Genomic DNA, 19,958 nt, shown 5'->3' on the forward strand with positions numbered 1-19,958 from the left:
TACAGATCCTTTTGTTGTCTGTGCTACATTTATAAAATTGTAATGCATTTCAACAAATGGTTTAGGTTTAGAATTAATATAACTGGATTTTTCATTGACATCCAACTTTAAATTGTTCACTTAGCATCTGTCTAACACACACACTGGAGTTAGCACAGTCAACGTCAAAATGCTTGTTTATTAAAATTTTAAGATATTTAGGATAATTTACAATTTTAATGCCTGATAACCCATTATTATCGACAGTACATTGTGTGGTCAGACCAGCTCCTGAACCTCATAATAAACACACTGATTGACAGATTGTTAACAGTATGACTACAGATCTTCCCTAAACCCCAAATAAGAATTAATACAACTAACAGCTGTGATGAATTGACACATAATAGAGGGTTTCATTTGCCCCTCATATCGTCAGACTTGCTGCAGGACAAACAAACCTGTCACATAAAAGCAGGAAAGTGTCAGCAGTCGGGATGTCTTGATCACAGACATTACACAGAAAGTACCACTCAATACACTGGATTTGTAAAGCCTGCTTATTGGCATTGTAATGTCATAATGCTGGCAAACATCTCACTTTTCAAAGTCCGATGGTTTTCTCATGGTTATGGTTCTTGTCCAGAAACACTAAGGGCTCAAAAATAGAGAAGTAGTTAAATCACACATAAACTCTATTCACAAACAGCAATATTACGTCAGCATTTGGGACAGCATCTTTGGTGGCCTTCGCATCAAACTTTCCTGTGATGACATGGACAAACTTTATTTTTTCTTCAACATGATCAAGTTCTGTGATGCTACAGCTCAGAGTTCAATAATCACATTACAGACACACATATGGACCAGCAAATACACAGAATATCACATGAACATTAGGATGCAAAGGATCCTGATGGGGCAGTTGGTGAAGAGGTGGAGGAGTTTGCTTCATGTGCTGCAGAATCGCAAAGACAAGCCAGAGGATCCATCATTGCAGGAGTCCACCACAATGAATGGGAGCGGTGATACCACAAATGTTTGAGGATGAGCTCTTCATGAAGTGTGGACATCAATGCTTCTGCCCCTGAGAAAACTCCTCAACCTCCTGCACATGAAGAAAGCCAACATGTCCTTGAGTTCACTATACACGCATACAAACTTGACACAAAACTTTTCAGACACTGACTGAAGGAACTTTGTTCAACATCTGTCCACCACATTTTAAAAAAATATTCACACACACATACAACAGCACCAAAACTTACCCAGTATCAGCTTCCATGCAACTTAACAACATTGCAGTCACAACTTGCCAGTAAAAAAAAAAGCACACAAATGGAACATGCAAAAGTACAATATTTTATTGACACACCTAGATCGGTCAGTATGATGTAATATGCAGATTTCACCAATATTAAAAAGTGCAGGTTAAAATAGAAGACAATACATACCTACATATATACAGTTGTGCTCATAAGTTTACATACTCTAGCTGAATTTCTTTGGCCATTTTTCAGATAATGTAAAAATACAAAAACTATTCTTTCAACCGTGGCTAGTGGTTGGATGAAGCCATTTACTATCAAACAAATGTGTTTACTCTTTTTAAATCCTACTGACAACAGAAACTATTCAAATGACTCTGATCCAAAGTTGACATACCCTAGTTCTTAATCCTCTGTATCGCCCCTTTAACATCAATGACAGCTTGAAGTCTTTTGTGGTAGTTGTGGATGAGGCACTTTATTTTCTCAGATAGTAAAGCTCCCCATTCTTCTTGGCAAAACACCTTCAGTTCCTTTGGAGACTGAGATGGACACTCCTTCACCTTCACTTTTTTCTGCTGTAGCCAATGACAGGTCAACTTGCTTTTGTGTTTTGGGTCATTATTATGTTGGAACATCCAAGACTGTCCCATGTGCATTCTGTCAGGGTATGTAAACTTATGAGCACAACTGTATGTCTATATCATTTTGAAGTACAACCTTGAATTTTTTCTAAATTCTTACTAATTGTAGTTAAAGCTTCATAAAAATAATTTTTAAGAACAAAAAACATGTTATTATCTCTAATTAGTTCTGCACCGGTTGCTACACATCAAAAAGGTTCTAAAGGTAATAAACTTAGCTGCCAGTGGTATCCACTGAAATGACAGTATAAATAGTGATGATAGTTCTACTCGTGTTACTGTATCGGGGTTGCAGCTCACATTTCAGGGATGACATCTTGAAATCTCTACACAAATGAGCAAATACCTTATGGCCCTCTTAGAGTACAGTGTTGCTTTGGGTTTCATCGTCAACTCACAGCAACTGTGGGTGTCCTCTGGGTGCTCCGTCTTCTCCCAGGAATTCAGGCTAATGAAAAGATTTGCTGGTAACTATATTGCCAGTAGGTGTGAATGGTAAATAGTCTATGTCTGTCTCTGTGTTGGGCCTCCAATGAACTGAGGCCGTCCATGATGCACCACAACTCACTCAGTGGATCGGCTCCAGGCCCCTGAAAGGATGAGCAGTAATAGATGGTGGATGGTTGGAAAATACATCTGTGGTTTGGATAAACTGACCTTAAAAACACTGACTGCAGCATGCATTTGTTTTCTATTAAACCTATGCATGTTGAAGAGGAAAGGGAAAGACTGTTCAGGATTGAACTTATGAAGACTGAACTCAATAGTCCTGATATTATAAAAAAGAAAAACTTCTAGAGAAGTAATCCAAGTCAAGAACCCTGGTTAAATACCTTTCACTGCTAGCTCTATTGAACACTTCTGAGGCATGGTCTGGTGAGAGTCAGAATATGCAGTTGTGGGGTACTGACACATGTCTGGAGAAGGTCCTGACCAAACCGCTGGCTCTTGGCAGACAGAGGCCACATGTCCAGCTGTTACGTCCAACTGTTCCCTGTTGTTGAATTCAGGAGAGGAGACTGAAACGGCATCAACACACACTAGTAGTCCTCAGGGAAGGTGTGACCACAGCATCTGTGTCTGACATGGTTCACACTAGTTTCACCTCTGATGATATTAGCTGCTGTATCATTTACGCATCACATGATGTGTGGCCTTTGTCTTGGAGTGAATGAACTTTGATCTAGAAGTTTTGAGCCAGAGTTTTCACTGTTCCCTATTACCTTCATTTGGTTATGGCACCATTCAGAATGAGGTATATTTCTGGTCATTAATTGTAATGAACTAATGTAAACACATTTTAAACACCTCAAATAATGTAACATTCTCTTTACAAAAAACACATTTTTTATCACTACATGAAAACAGAACATAGCCATCACCTATTTTTGATTAAGAAGACCTTTTTGAGTTTCTAACAACACATCTGACATTTAGTCATAAAAGACCAAGAAAATACATTTACAGTTTTGTTGCGAGAGAAGAGCTGTTGATACCTGGACCTGTGATGGGTAGTCACAGGATCAAGGAACACTACAGGATGTTTGGGTTGTGTGTTTTTTTTGCTTATATATTCCATAGACCTATCATTAACATGGTTTGCATTTTCTAATAATGACCCTGTGATGATCAGTGATCATTTTTGTCAGCTTTTACCAACAGGGAGGCTATTGTAAAGCAGATCTCATAAAAACACATCAAAAAGCAGCTTCACTCTTTAAAACATTCTAGATGAGCAGGATAGACTGTATTATAGCGATATCCTCCTGGAAGGAAGTAGATTCATATTAGTAGTGTCATCATCTGCCTTGACAGTGTGATCTGTTCATAGGGAGAGCTGTAATACAGAGTCTGACTGCAAACATTTCTTTTGATGTCGTGATATGAAGAAAACAACCAAAAAAACCCCTTCATTTGTACATTTATCGGTTAAGTGATACACATGAATGACTTGGAACAACATTTCACTGCTTTGGCAGGTTTTTTTAAGCTACACAAACCAAATAGAAACTCATTACTCAAGCATGTATAGATTTAAAACCACAGAATGGCACCTTGGGTTTTGCAAAGGTTTTTAGTAAAATCTGAATTATAGAAAACTGAAGTTGGCTTGTTTCAGCCCGGGGGAATTTAACGTGAATGTGTAAAGTGTTGTAGATGTCTTCATTTTTAAAATGGGACAGTTTGTATTAATAATGGGACAGTTCGTATTAATGAACATTTACATGTAAATACGAGAGATTATAACCATACGGCTAATTTCCATCGCGAGTCCCATTGGGAGGTAAAAAACCCCTGACAACTTACAGATAACATACCATACCTGAACTGAGACCTACAGAAAGAAAAACAAACAACATATAGTGCAGACAAAAACAGGGACCAAGGCAGCCACAAAGCAAAAATTTATTAAGGTTTGCACATGATTATATTGCAACTATCCCATTGTTGCTATTACATATATCCTATTGCTATTTGTGTACATTTGTTGATTTATCAAGATAAGTTTTTTTTTTTTTCATCTCAGATAACCTGTCAGTTTATTGTTCACTAACTAACTAATGGGAATTATAGTGTGGTTTGGATTCTGAAGAATGACTCCTACCTGATTTAGTGTCTTCATAGTTTATTTGAAGTATTATTGACAGGAAAACTCAACTGAAAACTCATGTTGTGTCACCTAACACAAGCATAATACAAATTCCAACATCCCCTGATTATACTGTTTTCCCCAAAACCAGAGTAACATGTTTACATACATACTATTAAAGTGATAGTTAACCATTAGGTAACCTATGAGTAATTCTGCTCAAACTTTTGTCTGTTGTTTTCAGTTTGGATATAGTTTATGATCACATATTATAGGTCAACTAGCACGGTAATGGCATGGGATTTTTCTTGACTATATTTGGTGATTATAGAAGTAGAATCAGGCTGGAAGTTAAACATATACATTTCATTTCTATTCACTTGTGTTTGCATACAATGGTGAACTGTCTGAAATGAGAAATATCTTTTTCTGAGCAAAACTGGGGCATTTTAGTTGGAAATAGGCTGTCACTTCCAGTTTAATTTTTTACATTATCTGCTGCATGTTTATTTCAGTTCTTCTTCAACTCACCTACTCATCATTTCCCCACCACATGCTCCCAGAGGGTGTTTTCTCTCTGTTTTTCCACTTTGAATAATATCAGTGCTTCAACGGCTCAAGTATTTAATTTTAAGACAGGAGTGCCCTCTAGTGTCCAAATGAAAAATGTGCAACTATAGAGAAAACTGTCAGTTAAAGATGATGCCCTTAATCAATCACTTATATATTCTAAAATGATACCATGAGCTGACCAGACATTACCAGTCAGATCAAATGTGAGCATAGATCTATTGAAAAAATACAGTTTAGTTTGATTTGGATTGAATTTTCATATTAAACATTTATACAATTATTTTATTAATCATTCAATAGTATCTTTTATTTGCTCCACTTGGTATTATATGACAATATGTATTTTTCTTCCTTTCAACTTTAACTGATTGTTTCACAAAAGACAAAAGCCCCCACCCTCCACCCCCCAGCATTTCTCAACTACTCAGCTGAAAAGAGGATTACACATCTTCAGTATAGTAGGAAACTCTCCTCCAGAGGCTCACAATTCTGATAACATCCATTTTTTGAATCACATGTGGTTAATCTGACATTAGAATGTGATCTTTGTTGAAATTAAATCCTCTGTTTTGGCAAATTATATTGAAATCCTGGATAAACCTGATGGTTCTTATCACAGAGAAACTGATTTTGAACTGATTATTTTAGATGAATATACCACATAAATTCACTCATAGCTAATGCTCACCGACAACCTTAAGATTGACTGTATTCATTCCCTATGGGAAACGGAATTGTTCCTTCACTCAAATAGGATGAAAATGAAATTATAATGAGTAATCGATACATTATTTAGAGAGTAGTCATTGACATGCATAAAAAAAACTTAGTTGAGTCTAAGCAGTCATTCTGTTCAGGTGCTCAGTCCGACATTAACCAAAGAATAAATTATTATAAATAAACTTGTGGTTTGTGTTTGTCATAAGATGGAAAAGGTTGTACACAATGGAGACACAATTAGAGTATAAAACAACATATTTGTTCAGCATTTGCAGCAAATCTGTGACACTACTGTCATTAGTTTTTAACATAATGAAATGACTCCCTGACCTTTGGACCAGATAGCTAGATAGATACTTTGTTCATCCCAGAGAGAAATTTACAGGTTCCGGTTGTACAACAATAGTAAAAACACAATAGACAACCAATGGACAAAGAAGCCAGATTTACTGAGTTCAAACCTCTCATGACCTGTTGACAGGAATGGTGTTTTTCATCCTTGATTTCAACATTTTCATTTTACAAAATTAATTTTATTATTTAACATGTTTTCCAGTTTCCATGTTTTTTTCTGTCTTAATAAGGCTTACTTGCAAATGGTGGTAACCCCCCCCGCCGCCGCCCCTCCCAGTTAATTCAATGTCATGAACATTAAGACTAAGTAAAGGTTTTGATTTGAGCTTTTGGCCGTAGTTTATCTGCAGTAGCTTTTACAAATTTTTATACACAGACACGAAAATAGTAATAGTCCAAAATTATCTGACATAAGAAATGTTCAGTTTTCTTGTTTGAGGACCCCCAACAATTCCCTGACTACATGACTTCCATACCCCCAATGCTTAAACTCCACAGCTGGAAAATCCTGGTTTCCACCAAAGGCTGTTAAAGCAAAGCTGCTCTGTGGCCTGAAGCACAACGATGACAGTTGTTGAACAAGACTTTTCCAAGTTGAACATGAGTGTGTGGGTGAGGAAGGAAACTACACTCATTCTTTTATTTATCTTTGTTAAGTAATAAAGTCAAAATGTGCTAACATTTCCTTTTTTTTTTTTTTTTTTTTTTTAATCACATTTTTTTTTATTTTTTGGTAGTCTGGGCATTCTAATGAACTAAAGCATAATTTAAGTATTTCTTAAAACATGTAGATAAATAGTAATTAACCCATAAACACTCAGTATGACTTGTAACAGTTCCCAAATGATTTTTTCTGTCTATTTAACATTCCTTGAGTTATTTATCACCATTTATTGTAATATTATCTTATGTATTTTGTGTTTCTTCAGTGAAAATCAGATATTTTCCTCCATTTAATTTACTAATCATATAGATGTTCATAAAAGCTAAGAGTAAAGTTGCATAATATATCAAAAATAGAGAAAACTGAAGAAAAAGTGACTTTTTCAGCAAAATCTATCATTAACTGAACATAAACCCAGTGTCTCCATCCACTGTCATTAATCCAACTCCATGGGTTTTACTGGTGAATCAATGTTGTAGAAGATGATGGTGTTTCCACGGTAACTACGGAGCCTCTGAGCATCCAAATGGGCCATATCTGATGATCATGAACAGATGACAAACTGCATTTTACACCAATTATTCACATGTATTGATAGGATTAGTGGATCAACACATATTAAACAGTTTAGATCAGTAAGTGGTTTAGGTAAATGGTGGATGTTTGGGTGTTTGTCGGTTAACAAATGTATTCAGATTCTGTTTAGTTACATGCATAGTCCTTAACAAAGTCAGACATAACATAGATCTTGTCATGTCTTCCTCAGTGAATCACTTTAACCTTTATCAAACATGAAAAAACTCCTTAAAGGGATTTTCGGAAATGCTTTGCTTCTGCTCTGTGTTTGCTATAGATCACTCTGTGTTTTGTTGGTGCAGATTTCTTTTTTTTTTTTTTTTTGTAATTATATTTTTATTATCTTTTTTGAGGCAGCCTTATCTTATCAGCATTTTACACCATGTATATAACTTCTATATATGTAAAGAAAAACAAACAAAAAACAAAAACATACTCATACAGGGGAGCAATGACAGAAATGGCAAAAATATACACAGTAACCTAGAATAGAATTAATGGGAAATGAGTATATTTCCCATTCCATTTTTTCCTTCCAGAAACCCTTTTCCCCTGTATAAGATTAACACTGAACATTTCAAGTGTGTAGCATGAACCAAGGGTTTACATGGGTCAGTATGCACGTTACTCATATCAAGTACAGTCAGCTCTTAATAGTGTTACAAAATCAACCCAGTTTTTCCAGTAATTGCTGAATTTGTCCTAATCCTATAGATGTCACCTATAACCTCTATCCAGTCCTCCATTATTGGTGCATCCTTTTTTAACCACTTCCTAGTGACGGCTTTTTTACCTGTCACCAGCAGTATTCTGAATAAATATTTATTCCGATAATTTGTTATCCCCTGGTTCTCTTTTCCCAAGTATATGGATTCAAAGGTGCAGATTTCATAGTAAAATAATAATAGTAATAATAATAATAATAACTTTATTTATATAGCACCTTTAAAAACTGAGTTTACAAAGTGCTTTGACAGACAAAGCAAAAATGCAAAACAGCAGAATAAAAACATAGCAAACAACACAACACAATAAAAGAGATGAGTACAGAAAACATGAAAACACGACTAACTTTGAATGTATCACAGTGGAGAGGGCAGAAATAACAGAGCATGATTCTGTCAGATCAATGCAAAATGAAGGAGTGGAATAAAACAACATCATGTATGTCAGTATAAATGAATAACCAAAACGGTAAAATTAAATATTCAACATTAAAAACATTAAAAAGAGACAACATCACATGAAGGCAAGTCTATAAAAATGCGTTTTAAGAAGTGACTTAAAAGATGACATTGATTCCGCAAGCCTTATCTCACAGGTGTCAAACTCCGGTCCTCGAGGGCCGGTATCTTGCATGTTTTAGATGTTTCCCTCTTCCAGCACACCTGATGGTTGTTATCAGGCTTCTGCAGAGTTGGATGATAGGCTTATCATTTGAATCAGGTGTGTTGGAAGAGGGAAACATCTAAAACATGCAGGATACCGGCCCTTGAGGATCTGAGTTTGACGCCCCTGCCTTATCTCCTTGGGCAGGCCGTTCCAAAGTCGAGGGGCCCTAATGGAAAAGGCGCGGTCGCCTTGCAATTTAAACCTGGACTTTGGAACAGCCAGGAGCCCTCTGCCCAAGGATCTAAACCTGTGTGCTGGCTCATAATTGACTAGCATGTCCATTATGTAGCTAGGGGCCAGGCCCATTCGGGCTTTAAAAGTGATTAATAAAATCTTAAAATATATTCTAAAGTGCACAGGAAGCCAGTGAAGTGAAGCCAGGACTGGAGTGATGTGATGTTGTCTGTTAAAACAAGTGAGTTGCCAATCCATCAAGGATACAACACTACCACTTGTCAAATAAAAAAAAAAAAAAAGTTGGGAAAGTGCAAATTTGAAAAGAATTCAGTTAAATAAATAAATAAATGAATGAATGAATAAGGGTGGTCCAAAAACATTTTTTTTTAAGATTCTCTGGATTAGAACCCTGCATTTGGTTCCATATCTGGCCAAATTACTTCAGTCCAAATTTTATGCAAATTAGTTAATATTTAGAGGTTGCACAAGACACGTGAAGATTGCTCTATATACTGTAACATAACTAGTCAAATGAATAAGGCATATTAGAATAATTTGTAATTTTATTCTCAAAATCAAACTGCAACTCGCATAAAAATGTTACCTAGAAAGTCCAGCAACCACTGTTGCTTTATTGAAATTACAAAAAATGTTCCGTGTTCTTTGACAACTTGGAGCAAGGATTGTTTCTGATCTTCATTTTTTGTTGGGCTACAGTTGAAGTCTTGAATAAGCTTCACCCCTCTTTCAGCAACATCATTGGCAACTTTTCTGGAATGCACAATTTGAGCAGCCTTCTGAAAGTCTTCATCATCAGCCCAGTCTTCTGGAGGAATTCTGAAGAATGTTTGTGGCAGATCCAAAGTTTCAAAGAAACGCATTGTGCTGGTGGTGACAAAATCACTGATCTGCTTCCCTTCATAATCTGCTTGATTAAGGGCATCACAACGCTTTAGTGGAACTTCTGAACCTTCATTTTCCATAATGTTGTGAACCATCAGCTGCTTCTGTTCTTGTGTCACACTGGAGTTGAAGAATGCCAGGCCAACCAATTCTTCACTCAAGTACCAAAGATGTCGGCAGCCTTACTTAATCCATATATTGCTAGATGAAGCACTAAAACCTTGGTTTTGATAGTACTGCTGCTTCTATTACAGGTCAGCTCAGCTATGCTGAAAATGCAATATTAGTCAATTTCCAGGGAACTTCCAGCAACTTGTGCAACCTCTAAAACATCTCCTTTTTCTTCCAAATTTTTTCCTAAATCATCTTTTGAATGCCAAAACCTAATGCAGGGTTCTAATTGAGGTTATCTGAAACTTTATTTTTTACTATGATTGTTGGACCATACATGCACATATATATATATATATATATATATATATATATATATATATATATATATAATGCCTCAGTCATTGTAAACAGTATGAAGAATTCTATTTCATTTTTTTGCCCAATCATCTTTATTTCATTTGTAAATATACATTCATTCTTGAGACCCAACACATTCAAGGAAAAGTCGCAACGCTGTACATTTTTTCGTCTTTCATCATCATCACATTTTATGTTTGAAGGTGTGCCACATATTCCCTCTGGGGACAAGTGGGAATGCAGACAGGGCAGTCCAACATCTTCCCTCTCTTCTACTTGAAGGCAGCTTTTGTTGCCTTAAAATGTCAGTGTACTTTTCAGCATTAATGGTGCATCACAGAGGTGTTGATGACCTTTACCGAGGACAGTGACCGTGGCTTCTGCCCTTGTTGGTAACACTCTGGATGGTCTTTGTTGTCTTTGGTCCGGAGCGCATGACATATTTGTTTCCCTTTTTTTTCCTCAAAATGACCTGGAATAGTGATTAGTCTGAGCACGCTTCATGTCTCCACTGAGTGATGGTCCATCCCAGATGCCCAGACGTCTGTAGAAGTTGATGATGCTTCTGGACTCTGTTAAGATGTGAACAGACAAATTCAAGTAACCACTGAACCTTCTTTGTGGAAGTGATGAATTGGCATGAAGCTGCTGGAGCTAAAATACACACCTTACCTCTGCAGCCTAAATATAAAGATAGATGACCTGAACGCAACTACTTTCCCAAGATCCCACGTTGAGTCATTTATGACCAAGTTATATATGGGTCCGATCAAGTGAAAGTGAACATAAACATGAAAAAGTTAATTTGCACACATCATTTATCAAGTGGGCTAATTTTTTAGCTAAAGATCTCTATTTTATGGAGCCGTTATCCTCTTTACAATACCATTTATAGAAAAAAAGTTACAACTGATTATTATTGATTGTACTTTTTACACCATAACCATGCCTCAGACATAAAAATATAACTCGAATATGACACTAGAAACTATATCTAAAAAATTTGAACATTTATTCAATCTGTCACATTTAAAAAGACTATTTGTGTACTGTAACTGAGAAATTACTCTTTATTTGTAATGTGCCTATATCAATATGGACCACCACAAGTTGTAAATAACACTCTGTTAGTATTAAATACATTAAATAAATTATTGTGATTATATCTGGTTTGTTGTTTTAAACAATAAGTTAACATTTTGGGTGATGCATACAATGGTAAAGAGTCATCCACATTACTATGGCAACCTATCCACGTGTTACCACATTCTCTTGTCAATAAAACAAAGACTTTTCAATATTTTACTCCAAAATTTAGTTTCAGCATAGTTGAACATAATATCTAAAAGGTTTTGTCCTACTTGATATCAATTTCTGTTGAGAATCGCATGTTTTGAATATTTGTGTAAAGCTTAAAAAATTCCACGTTACCGAGCAGTAATTTGACATTTCTCACCTAAAAATTTTATCTCCCTAAATTTTGTTATACATAATGTTAAAGTGCTTATAAATACCTTCTCAAATATGTATAATACATGCATATAAGGTACTCTGTTTACATGACAGAGACTGTTGAACATGAAATGTGTCCACGTGTTACCGCTTGATCGAACCCATATGTAAACCCTCAAGCTACCTGGAAACACTTGTCAGTAGCTAAAGTCTCCATCATGGGGTTTATTTTCGTCAGCCCATAAGTAGTGATTAGAATTCTGGTTTCTCACATATATTTGAATTACATTATGCTGAAAGATAATTTTGATCAATTACAACAAAAAACAACTATCATGCACTGCAGCTTTAATGTTCCAGCTTGCATTGACTGCAGTAGTGCATTGTTGGTCATGTTTCATATGTTGACGTCAGGGTCCTATTCTGGACTAATCCATTGTTAGTCACATAATCATCAGATGGTTTAACATTAAATCATCTCATTTCATTAGATGTCATGTTTGAATTACAGTATGCTTAAAGGTAATTTTGATCAGTTACAACAACAACAAAAAAAGAACTATCATGCATAGGGCTGTTTATCAGCAAGAATCTGGCGATGCGATACAAATCACAATACTAGGATCACGATACGATATATCACAATACTGTTAAAAAGGCTATTTTAGTGGTTTCCTTTCTTTTTTAAAAGGTTATATCGTGGAAGAATGGAATTACCCCAGAAATATGCAGAAATACTAAACACATTTTTATTTGATCACAACAGGATCTGATGCTACATCACAAAATGTTCCTGTGTTCAAACTTCAGTTATGTTTTACAGACATTACAGTTTAAGATCCCGTTCAAATGTTCATATTCTATTAGTTCAGAATTAACATCAGAACATTATTTTTGTGCAATCCCAACAAAGGAACTAACATTATTTAATAAAAGAGTGTTAAATAATAATAAATAAAATATAAACAAAAAAGAAAAACAAAACAAAAATGAACCTCCACAATATCTGCATTTGAATAAATACCTAAAAATATCAGTACAGTACTTTTTAATATTGATACTTTAGTGTGAAATGAAATATCGCAATATATTGCAGAACCGATATTTTCTTACACCCCTAATCATGCACTGCAGCTTTAATGTTCCAGCTTGCATTGACTGCACTAGTGCATTGTTGGTCATGTTTTATATGTTGACGTCAGGGTCCTATTCTGGACTAATCCATTTTTAGCCACATAATCATCAGATGGTTTAACATTAAATCATCTCATCTCATTAGATGTCATATTTGTCTCTGCCCTGTTAGTTCAAAGGATGGAGTGTAATTTGTGTATTTTCATAATTTCCTAAACCTTATTTTTTGCTGCCCCACATATATAAGTTAACTCACTTAGCACTGTTCATCTATACCGTGGTCCTTGTTCTGATGTAACGCGTACCATCTGTACTTAGTCTTGACCATAAATCCAGCACTCATTATTTTACAGTATCAGAGTGAAGATAGAAATTCTGTCGCTTTAACTTTTCATTTTCACTTCTGTCAGTGGATCAATTGTCAGGCTACGTGAAGAGCACAAGAGCGAGTTAATAAAAAATCTTCAGAAGAGTTTTAATAAATGTTTCTGCTCTTTTAGCTTAAATATATTTCCAGTAAATTCATCACTAATGCAGATTTCACTACACTCTATTCAATCAACATGAATATCACAGTGAACAATATTGCCAGTGCATCAAGGAGAGTACAAGTCTATAGTGACATAATTATTATATGAACTCAAGTATTTCATTCTTTCCCTGTGTCATTTATTTTTTCACATCATACAGACTTTGATTGATTAGTTACCATAACATTCATCATTTATTTATACTCATGGTGTTGATTAATTATTTAATTTTCAGTAAAGTCTGTCAGTGCCTCAGTCCTGGATGTGAGTGATTAAATAAGGCTGGTTTTACCGAGACATATGATAAAACTTGAATTAACACAGAGCACCAGTCAGTGTTTCAAACCTCTGATAACCACTGATCGCAGACATAGAGGAATAGTAGTGTGTCTTGTTCTGTCTTTGTCTCGCTCTCCCAAAGTGATGCAGAAAGAGAATATTCTGTCATTCATTCCTGTAAGAGAACCATACAAAAAGGAAAATGTCTGCAGATGAGACAATTGATCATCACTTTCAACATTTCTTAACTATGTAGAGTACGTCCTATCGAATTAGATTAATTGTTTTAGTGGATTTGTCTGTCCTTATCTTCTGCTAAATTTGATAAATACAACCAGAAGGGCCTTTGGAAAGCGCAGACTGCCATCAGTGGCCGACTCCAGTTCTTCTTTTTCCACAGTATTATTATTAAACCATAGATTATAACCATGTCTTCCTGGTTTTTATCAGTTGGTGCCACTGGCTGATGTGACTGACTGTTCCCACAGGCTCTTAATTCTCACTTAGCCTGGGGGAATCCTATCCTATCTTCCAATATTGAAGAAAAACAGTGAAAAAAATGTCAGCCTTTTCCATGTTTTATGAATGCACGCCATGATTTAAGGGGCTCGTCCTAATCTTCTGCCAACTGTAATGAAATCAGTGCAATATTTCCTCTGCAATTCTACTGACAGACAAGTACCAGTAATCATATAACCTCATAGGTGGAGGTAGTAAGTTGTCATTTAATGTAGTTTTAGTTGGTGCTGACTGCTTTAGTGTATTGTTGCTGTTTTATAAAGTGTATTAGGCACAATGAGCCACAGAAACATCAGAGGTTTTTGCATTAACTAGACTCTCATCTCATTAGTTTTTGTTTGTTTTCAGTTACACCAAATGAGTATGTGTTTGTCAGATCAAAGTATGGTCTCTTCATGTTTGTGTGTTCTAAGTCTCAGAACTGAACATGAGTTTATATGCATGGGCGCACTTTTAATGTGTCAATCAGCTGATAATACTTTACTGATCATTTTAGTACTTTTTTTTTTCAGTAAAAAGAAAACTATTCTATGAAAGATTATAATTCATCATTGGCTCTTGTGGAAAACCACAACCTATCCACTTAACCACCTACTGTTGGGGTCAAGTCCTATATTACCTACACTACAAACAAAAAGTTAAGGATATTTTTAATTTTTGGGCTATTTTTTTCAGTTGGGACTCCTGCACAGCGCTTTTTACTTTTTTGTGCGTGAATTGAATTGAAACCCATTTTTTTAATGATCAGACAGTTTTATTTATAAAAGGCAAAAATGACAAAAAAAAAAGAAATATTCTTAACTTTTTGTTTGTAGTTTATGTAGACGAAGTATAAAACACAGAGGTGGAGGAGATTTAACAGTGGTTTAACAGGCTGAACAGGACTAAAAGTCATTATCTGTGAAATCTGGTCAGGTTAATTATCTGCTTCAGGGTAATTATCTGCTTCACGTGCATTCTGGACTCCTGAAAGGGTCTGTATCTCATTCAAGTCAACCCAGTGACAATCATCCAGTCACTCAAGAACAAGAAAATGAAAATAATTCTGATCTGAAGCTAAAAATTGCGTCCTGGGGTGAATCTTTAATCATCCAATGAGAGCACAGCCTGTGCCCCCTATAGACCGGTCACCAATGATCTCATACCTTAATTTTTAATGAAGAGAAATAAAACATATACAACAACACAAGTAAATACTTGTGAGTGATAACAAACAAACAAAAGAACAAAAGAGAATATGATTAAAGACAGACATGCAAAAGCAGAGTAATTTGTAATCTTACTTTTGAATAGAAATGATTGTTATGTTTTCATGGAGTAAATTGTTCTAGGTAAATACAGCAGAGAAACCATGAGCAGTTTTCCCACATTCATTATTCTGCCTTCAACTTTTAGTCAGACACTTGAATATATTGAATAATGACTGCGTGACCAGTTAAAGAACCGAAGTCTGGTGGCATGTTACTGTCCCTAATCTCACTTAGTTCCGTTTATCTGCACATTGAAGGTGTGTTCTAAGGCTTCCTGTACCACATGCAACCAATCCCAACCATAAATTCTCACTTTAGCATCATTACCAAAAGCCGTACATTTACAATACAATGTCTACATGGGTTACTGTGGTGTGGAATTGGATTTGTCATAAATGTGCAATATGTTGAAAATCAGGGAGAATGAGTGAGTATTCACACAAAGACATAAATACATGTTCCTTCTACTAAACATGAATAATATGCCTGTTATTTACATTCTATCAAATGCTTCATAACATACATTTACATGCAGTAAACATGCTTGCCCATGGGTGTGAATGTGGGAGTGATTGTTTGTCTCTATATGTCAGCCCTGCAATGAACTGGCGACTTGTCCAGGGTGTACCCCGCCTTCGCCCCTATGTAGTTGGGATAGGCTCCAAGCGACCCCCGTGACCCTAGTGAGGATAAAGCAGGTTCAGATAATGAATGAATGAAACATGCTTAAATTTTCAACAAGAAGAAAACTGACTTCATGACATTTGTTTCAAGAATTTACAACTGGGAAATAAAAAAGAACACAGTAGACTTTATTTTTATTTATATTTCAAGTCCTTATCTATGAGAATGATATTTAAATACAGGAAATTCTAATATTGAGTAGTCACAATAATAGAATCTGAGATGATAAATAACTATAATAAAAAGAATTATTGTGATTAGCTATTTTAACTGTTCCATTAAAGTTAAGTCCCACTTTTTGTGATGCAAATAAGTTTGGTTGCAATTATCTTGTCTGTGTTCTGACACCTATTATGAGTGTTCTTGAAATTAAAGATTTTCTTTTTTTTTTTGGTCATTAGTAAAATGGCATTTGACAATTTGGCCTAAAAATGAACACATTCCAACATAGTTTTAAACAATTCCAAGTAGTAGTTTTTCTTTTTAAACAAACGTTGTGGCTCAATGTAAAAACTTTAATGTTTTCATTAAACATCGATTCTTTGTCAATATAAGACCAAAAACAAACAAAAAACATTCATTCAAAAACTTCATTACATCAAAATTTGTAAAACTTCACATTACTAACAGAAATTGTTTTTGATCTTTAACTTTCTGGAACAGCTTGTCATTTTCTTTTCATTTTATGTCACTCGTAAGAGTAAATTAGTAGTAAACTATAAATGTTAAACTGTAATCAGTAATGTATAATACAGAGCTTATGAGGAAGAAGAGGCTCTTATTAGCACTGAACACTAAAATAAATAACTGCCCTGGAGAGAAAAAGAAACCCAAACGTTTTCTTACTTTTGATTTTTTAGTCAGGGTATATTTTATTGCAGACTTGATCAATAAATCACTCTGATTGCTGTGAGATGTTGCTGCAGTTTTTACATAGTATATTTCTAGATGTTTACAAAACACTCTTTTGTTCATTTAACAGCGGAAAAGGACAGTGCACAGGTAGATGCAGACCCTGAGACTGTAAATGACCCACAAGAGTCGTCAAAGGACCCCTCTACAGAGTCCACCTCTTCTCCAGACCATGTCGCTGATCCAGCTTCACCCCAGAGCCACTCTCAAGAAGAAACACAGGGGTCAGATGATGTCTCGAAGCAACCGTCAGCAACTGCAGATTCCTCTGTCCCACCCACCACTGCAAAATCCAGTTTATCTGCAGCCACCCTATCCCAGACCCCCTCAGCCACTAGACATCATGAAACGGGGGCTCTCGTGATTACGAAAACCTCATATGTCATACCCAAGAAGCAGTCAGGAACCCCTCCTCCATCTAGCCATGTGTCAGCGGCGGCGTCACCCCAAAAGGCAACCTCGACCCCCACAATGCTGAATGAGACACGAAACCTGCCTGTGCCTCCTGCACCCAGTGCTCCTTCCTCTAGACCCACCCAGCCTAATACCCAGGTCAGACAGAGCATCCAACGCTCCCTCACTGGCATCCTGTTTAAAAGGTAAGACCTGGTTTGAGGTTTTGCATGAAAGCACAATCTAAGGGTTCCAGTACAGTGTATTTAATGTATTAACTTGATAATGCTACCTTTAAATTAACACAAATGATGTTTGAACAAATACAGAAAAAGCAGATTATCTCAAAACATATATAAACAACATGGATGTAATTTATGCTAATAAACATGAAAAAAGTACACTTTAATATACATATTTCAGATGAAGATACATTTGACTACATTGGTACATCGTCGTTATCATAGCTTTTTATGTGTGTACTGATATACAGGGTGGTTCTTCATTATTTGCATAAACTAGGTACCACAGTTTCATGTTCATGTTTCATGTTTATGGAAATACTGACATTAATAAAACATACCTTAGTTTCAGGAAAAAAAGTTTTACACTCACTTTAGATGGTTTTTGCCTTTGTCAACAAAGAATTCATGCACATGAAAACACCAACATCTTTTTTCAGCGAATTCTCTCATTGATACAATTTAAGTCACCTGAGTGATCAGATGACTTACCACTGGACTCTTTTTTTTTTTTTTTTCAATTCAATGCTGAATGTGTACCTTCAGCTAAGTAGCTCACTGACTGTCTTTTCCTTTGTCAAGGGTGAGTGATTGTGAGGATCTGAAGATGTCTGAAAGTGAAGCTGCTAAACTTGTCACAAGCATTGAAATGGAGATGTTCAACATATTTCGTAACACAGACAGCAAATATATGAACAAGTACAGAACAATAATGTTCAACTTGAAAGACCCAAGAAACAAGGTTTGTAAAAAAAAAACAACTTGTAAAACTTGTTTGTGATTTTCTTTAGTTTTACTATACATTTAAATACTGTGTTAAATGTCAAAGAAATCTGTGCATTTAGGTTTTCCAGTGTTGTCTGTTTTTGTTTTCACTCTTCTTGCTTGTCTCTAGGGCTTGTTGTATCGGGTTGTACATGGAGAGATCGGTCCCTTTAGACTCGTCAGGATGAGCCAGAAAGATATGCAGGCTGTCAAGGCACCAGAGCCAATTGCAAAAGAAACAACACAGGTAAAGTGTCATCACAGCTTAGACAAAATTATACATTTGTGTTTTCTTTGTCTTTGGAATCAGATGGGTCAAGCAGAGGTTGCGTCAGATGTGACTGTCATCTTTTGTTTGTGCGCATCTAGGTTAAGGAAACAAAGGCTAAAGCAACAGGTTCACTGCAGAAGCCTGAAGCAGTGAAGGTAGATTTGCCCACTTTGAATCCTGCCAGACCTGACAAGAACACGGTGAATGTCCCTCTCATATTACTCTCTTTTTCATTGCATAGTTTCTCCTGTTTTCTCATGAATGCTGCATATGTTTTGATGCAGCGCCTTTCTGATATAAGTCTTATTGCTTGTGTGTTTCACAGGAACAGAAGAAAAGTGTTCCTGCTCCTTCTCTGAAGGCTAAGACCAGCCAGCTAAACCAGGGGGGTAGTGCTGTACCAGATATTCTCACTTGTATGCTTAAGGACACAACATCAGAGCATAAAACACATCTCTTCGATCTGAAGTGCAAGATTTGTACAGGTGATTTACAAGGATGTTTGACAATGGTTGCGCAAAATGCAGTAGATATTCATTATAATCCACTCATCACTCATTTTAATTAATTAAAGTACATTATCATATTTTCCCAAAAGGTCAAATGGCAGCTGAAGAACTAGATGAACCTGCACAGAAAAAACAGAAGGTTTCTGAAGTGAGAGATAAACGTGAACCTTACTGGAAAAACTCTAAAGGAGATGACTCCCCACTGCGGGCGCCTCCTGATTCACCTGACTTGGACTCACCAACATCTTCAATAACAGAACCTTCTTCACTCCTTACCTCTGACTGTCCTTTGACCATAGTTGAATCTCCTGCTTCCCCCATTAAGGACTCTCCTGCCTCCCCCACTTTAGAGTCTCCTGCTTCCCCTGTCATGGAGTCCCCCGCATCCCCAACTTCTGACGCTTCTCAAATGACAACATCAAGACCATATGCACCAGTTGTGATTCCAGCGGTATCCACAGTAACCATCACAAGGCGAGATCCTCGTACTGCGGCAAGCAGATTCTCAACTTTGACTAGTGGTATTCCTAGTTCCAGTAATACAGCCCATAACAAATCAGCCCCTTATACCCCTCTTAAAGACTCTAGCTCCACCCCACCCTCAGCTCCACCCTCGTCTCTCCCACCAACAAACAAATTACCCAAATCTATCTTAATGAAGCCATCTTCCGCAGCAGATCCCAGACTTTATGGCACATCCTCAAGGT

The 19,958-nt window shown here is 36.2% G+C and overlaps 1 protein-coding gene across 6 annotated transcripts in view; it reads left to right on the forward strand.

Annotated features, from left to right (window-relative positions):
• The window catches only part of LOC115422186 (uncharacterized), a 34,338-nt gene that overhangs the window by 5,928 nt on the left and 8,452 nt on the right, over positions 1-19,958 (forward strand). For all 6 annotated transcript variants that reach the window (XM_030138311.1, XM_030138314.1, XM_030138313.1 and 3 more), the window contains 6 exons: positions 17,142-17,670; positions 18,289-18,448; positions 18,602-18,718; positions 18,841-18,942; positions 19,068-19,227; positions 19,341-19,956. In XM_030138311.1, coding sequence (XP_029994171.1) covers positions 17,142-17,670; positions 18,289-18,448; positions 18,602-18,718; positions 18,841-18,942; positions 19,068-19,227; positions 19,341-19,956 — 1,684 coding nt within the window. The remainder of the gene's footprint in view (positions 1-17,141; positions 17,671-18,288; positions 18,449-18,601; positions 18,719-18,840; positions 18,943-19,067; positions 19,228-19,340; positions 19,957-19,958) is intronic.

Source organism: Sphaeramia orbicularis, chromosome 7, assembly GCF_902148855.1.
Source record: "Sphaeramia orbicularis chromosome 7, fSphaOr1.1, whole genome shotgun sequence".
NCBI lineage: Eukaryota > Metazoa > Chordata > Actinopteri > Kurtiformes > Apogonidae > Sphaeramia > Sphaeramia orbicularis.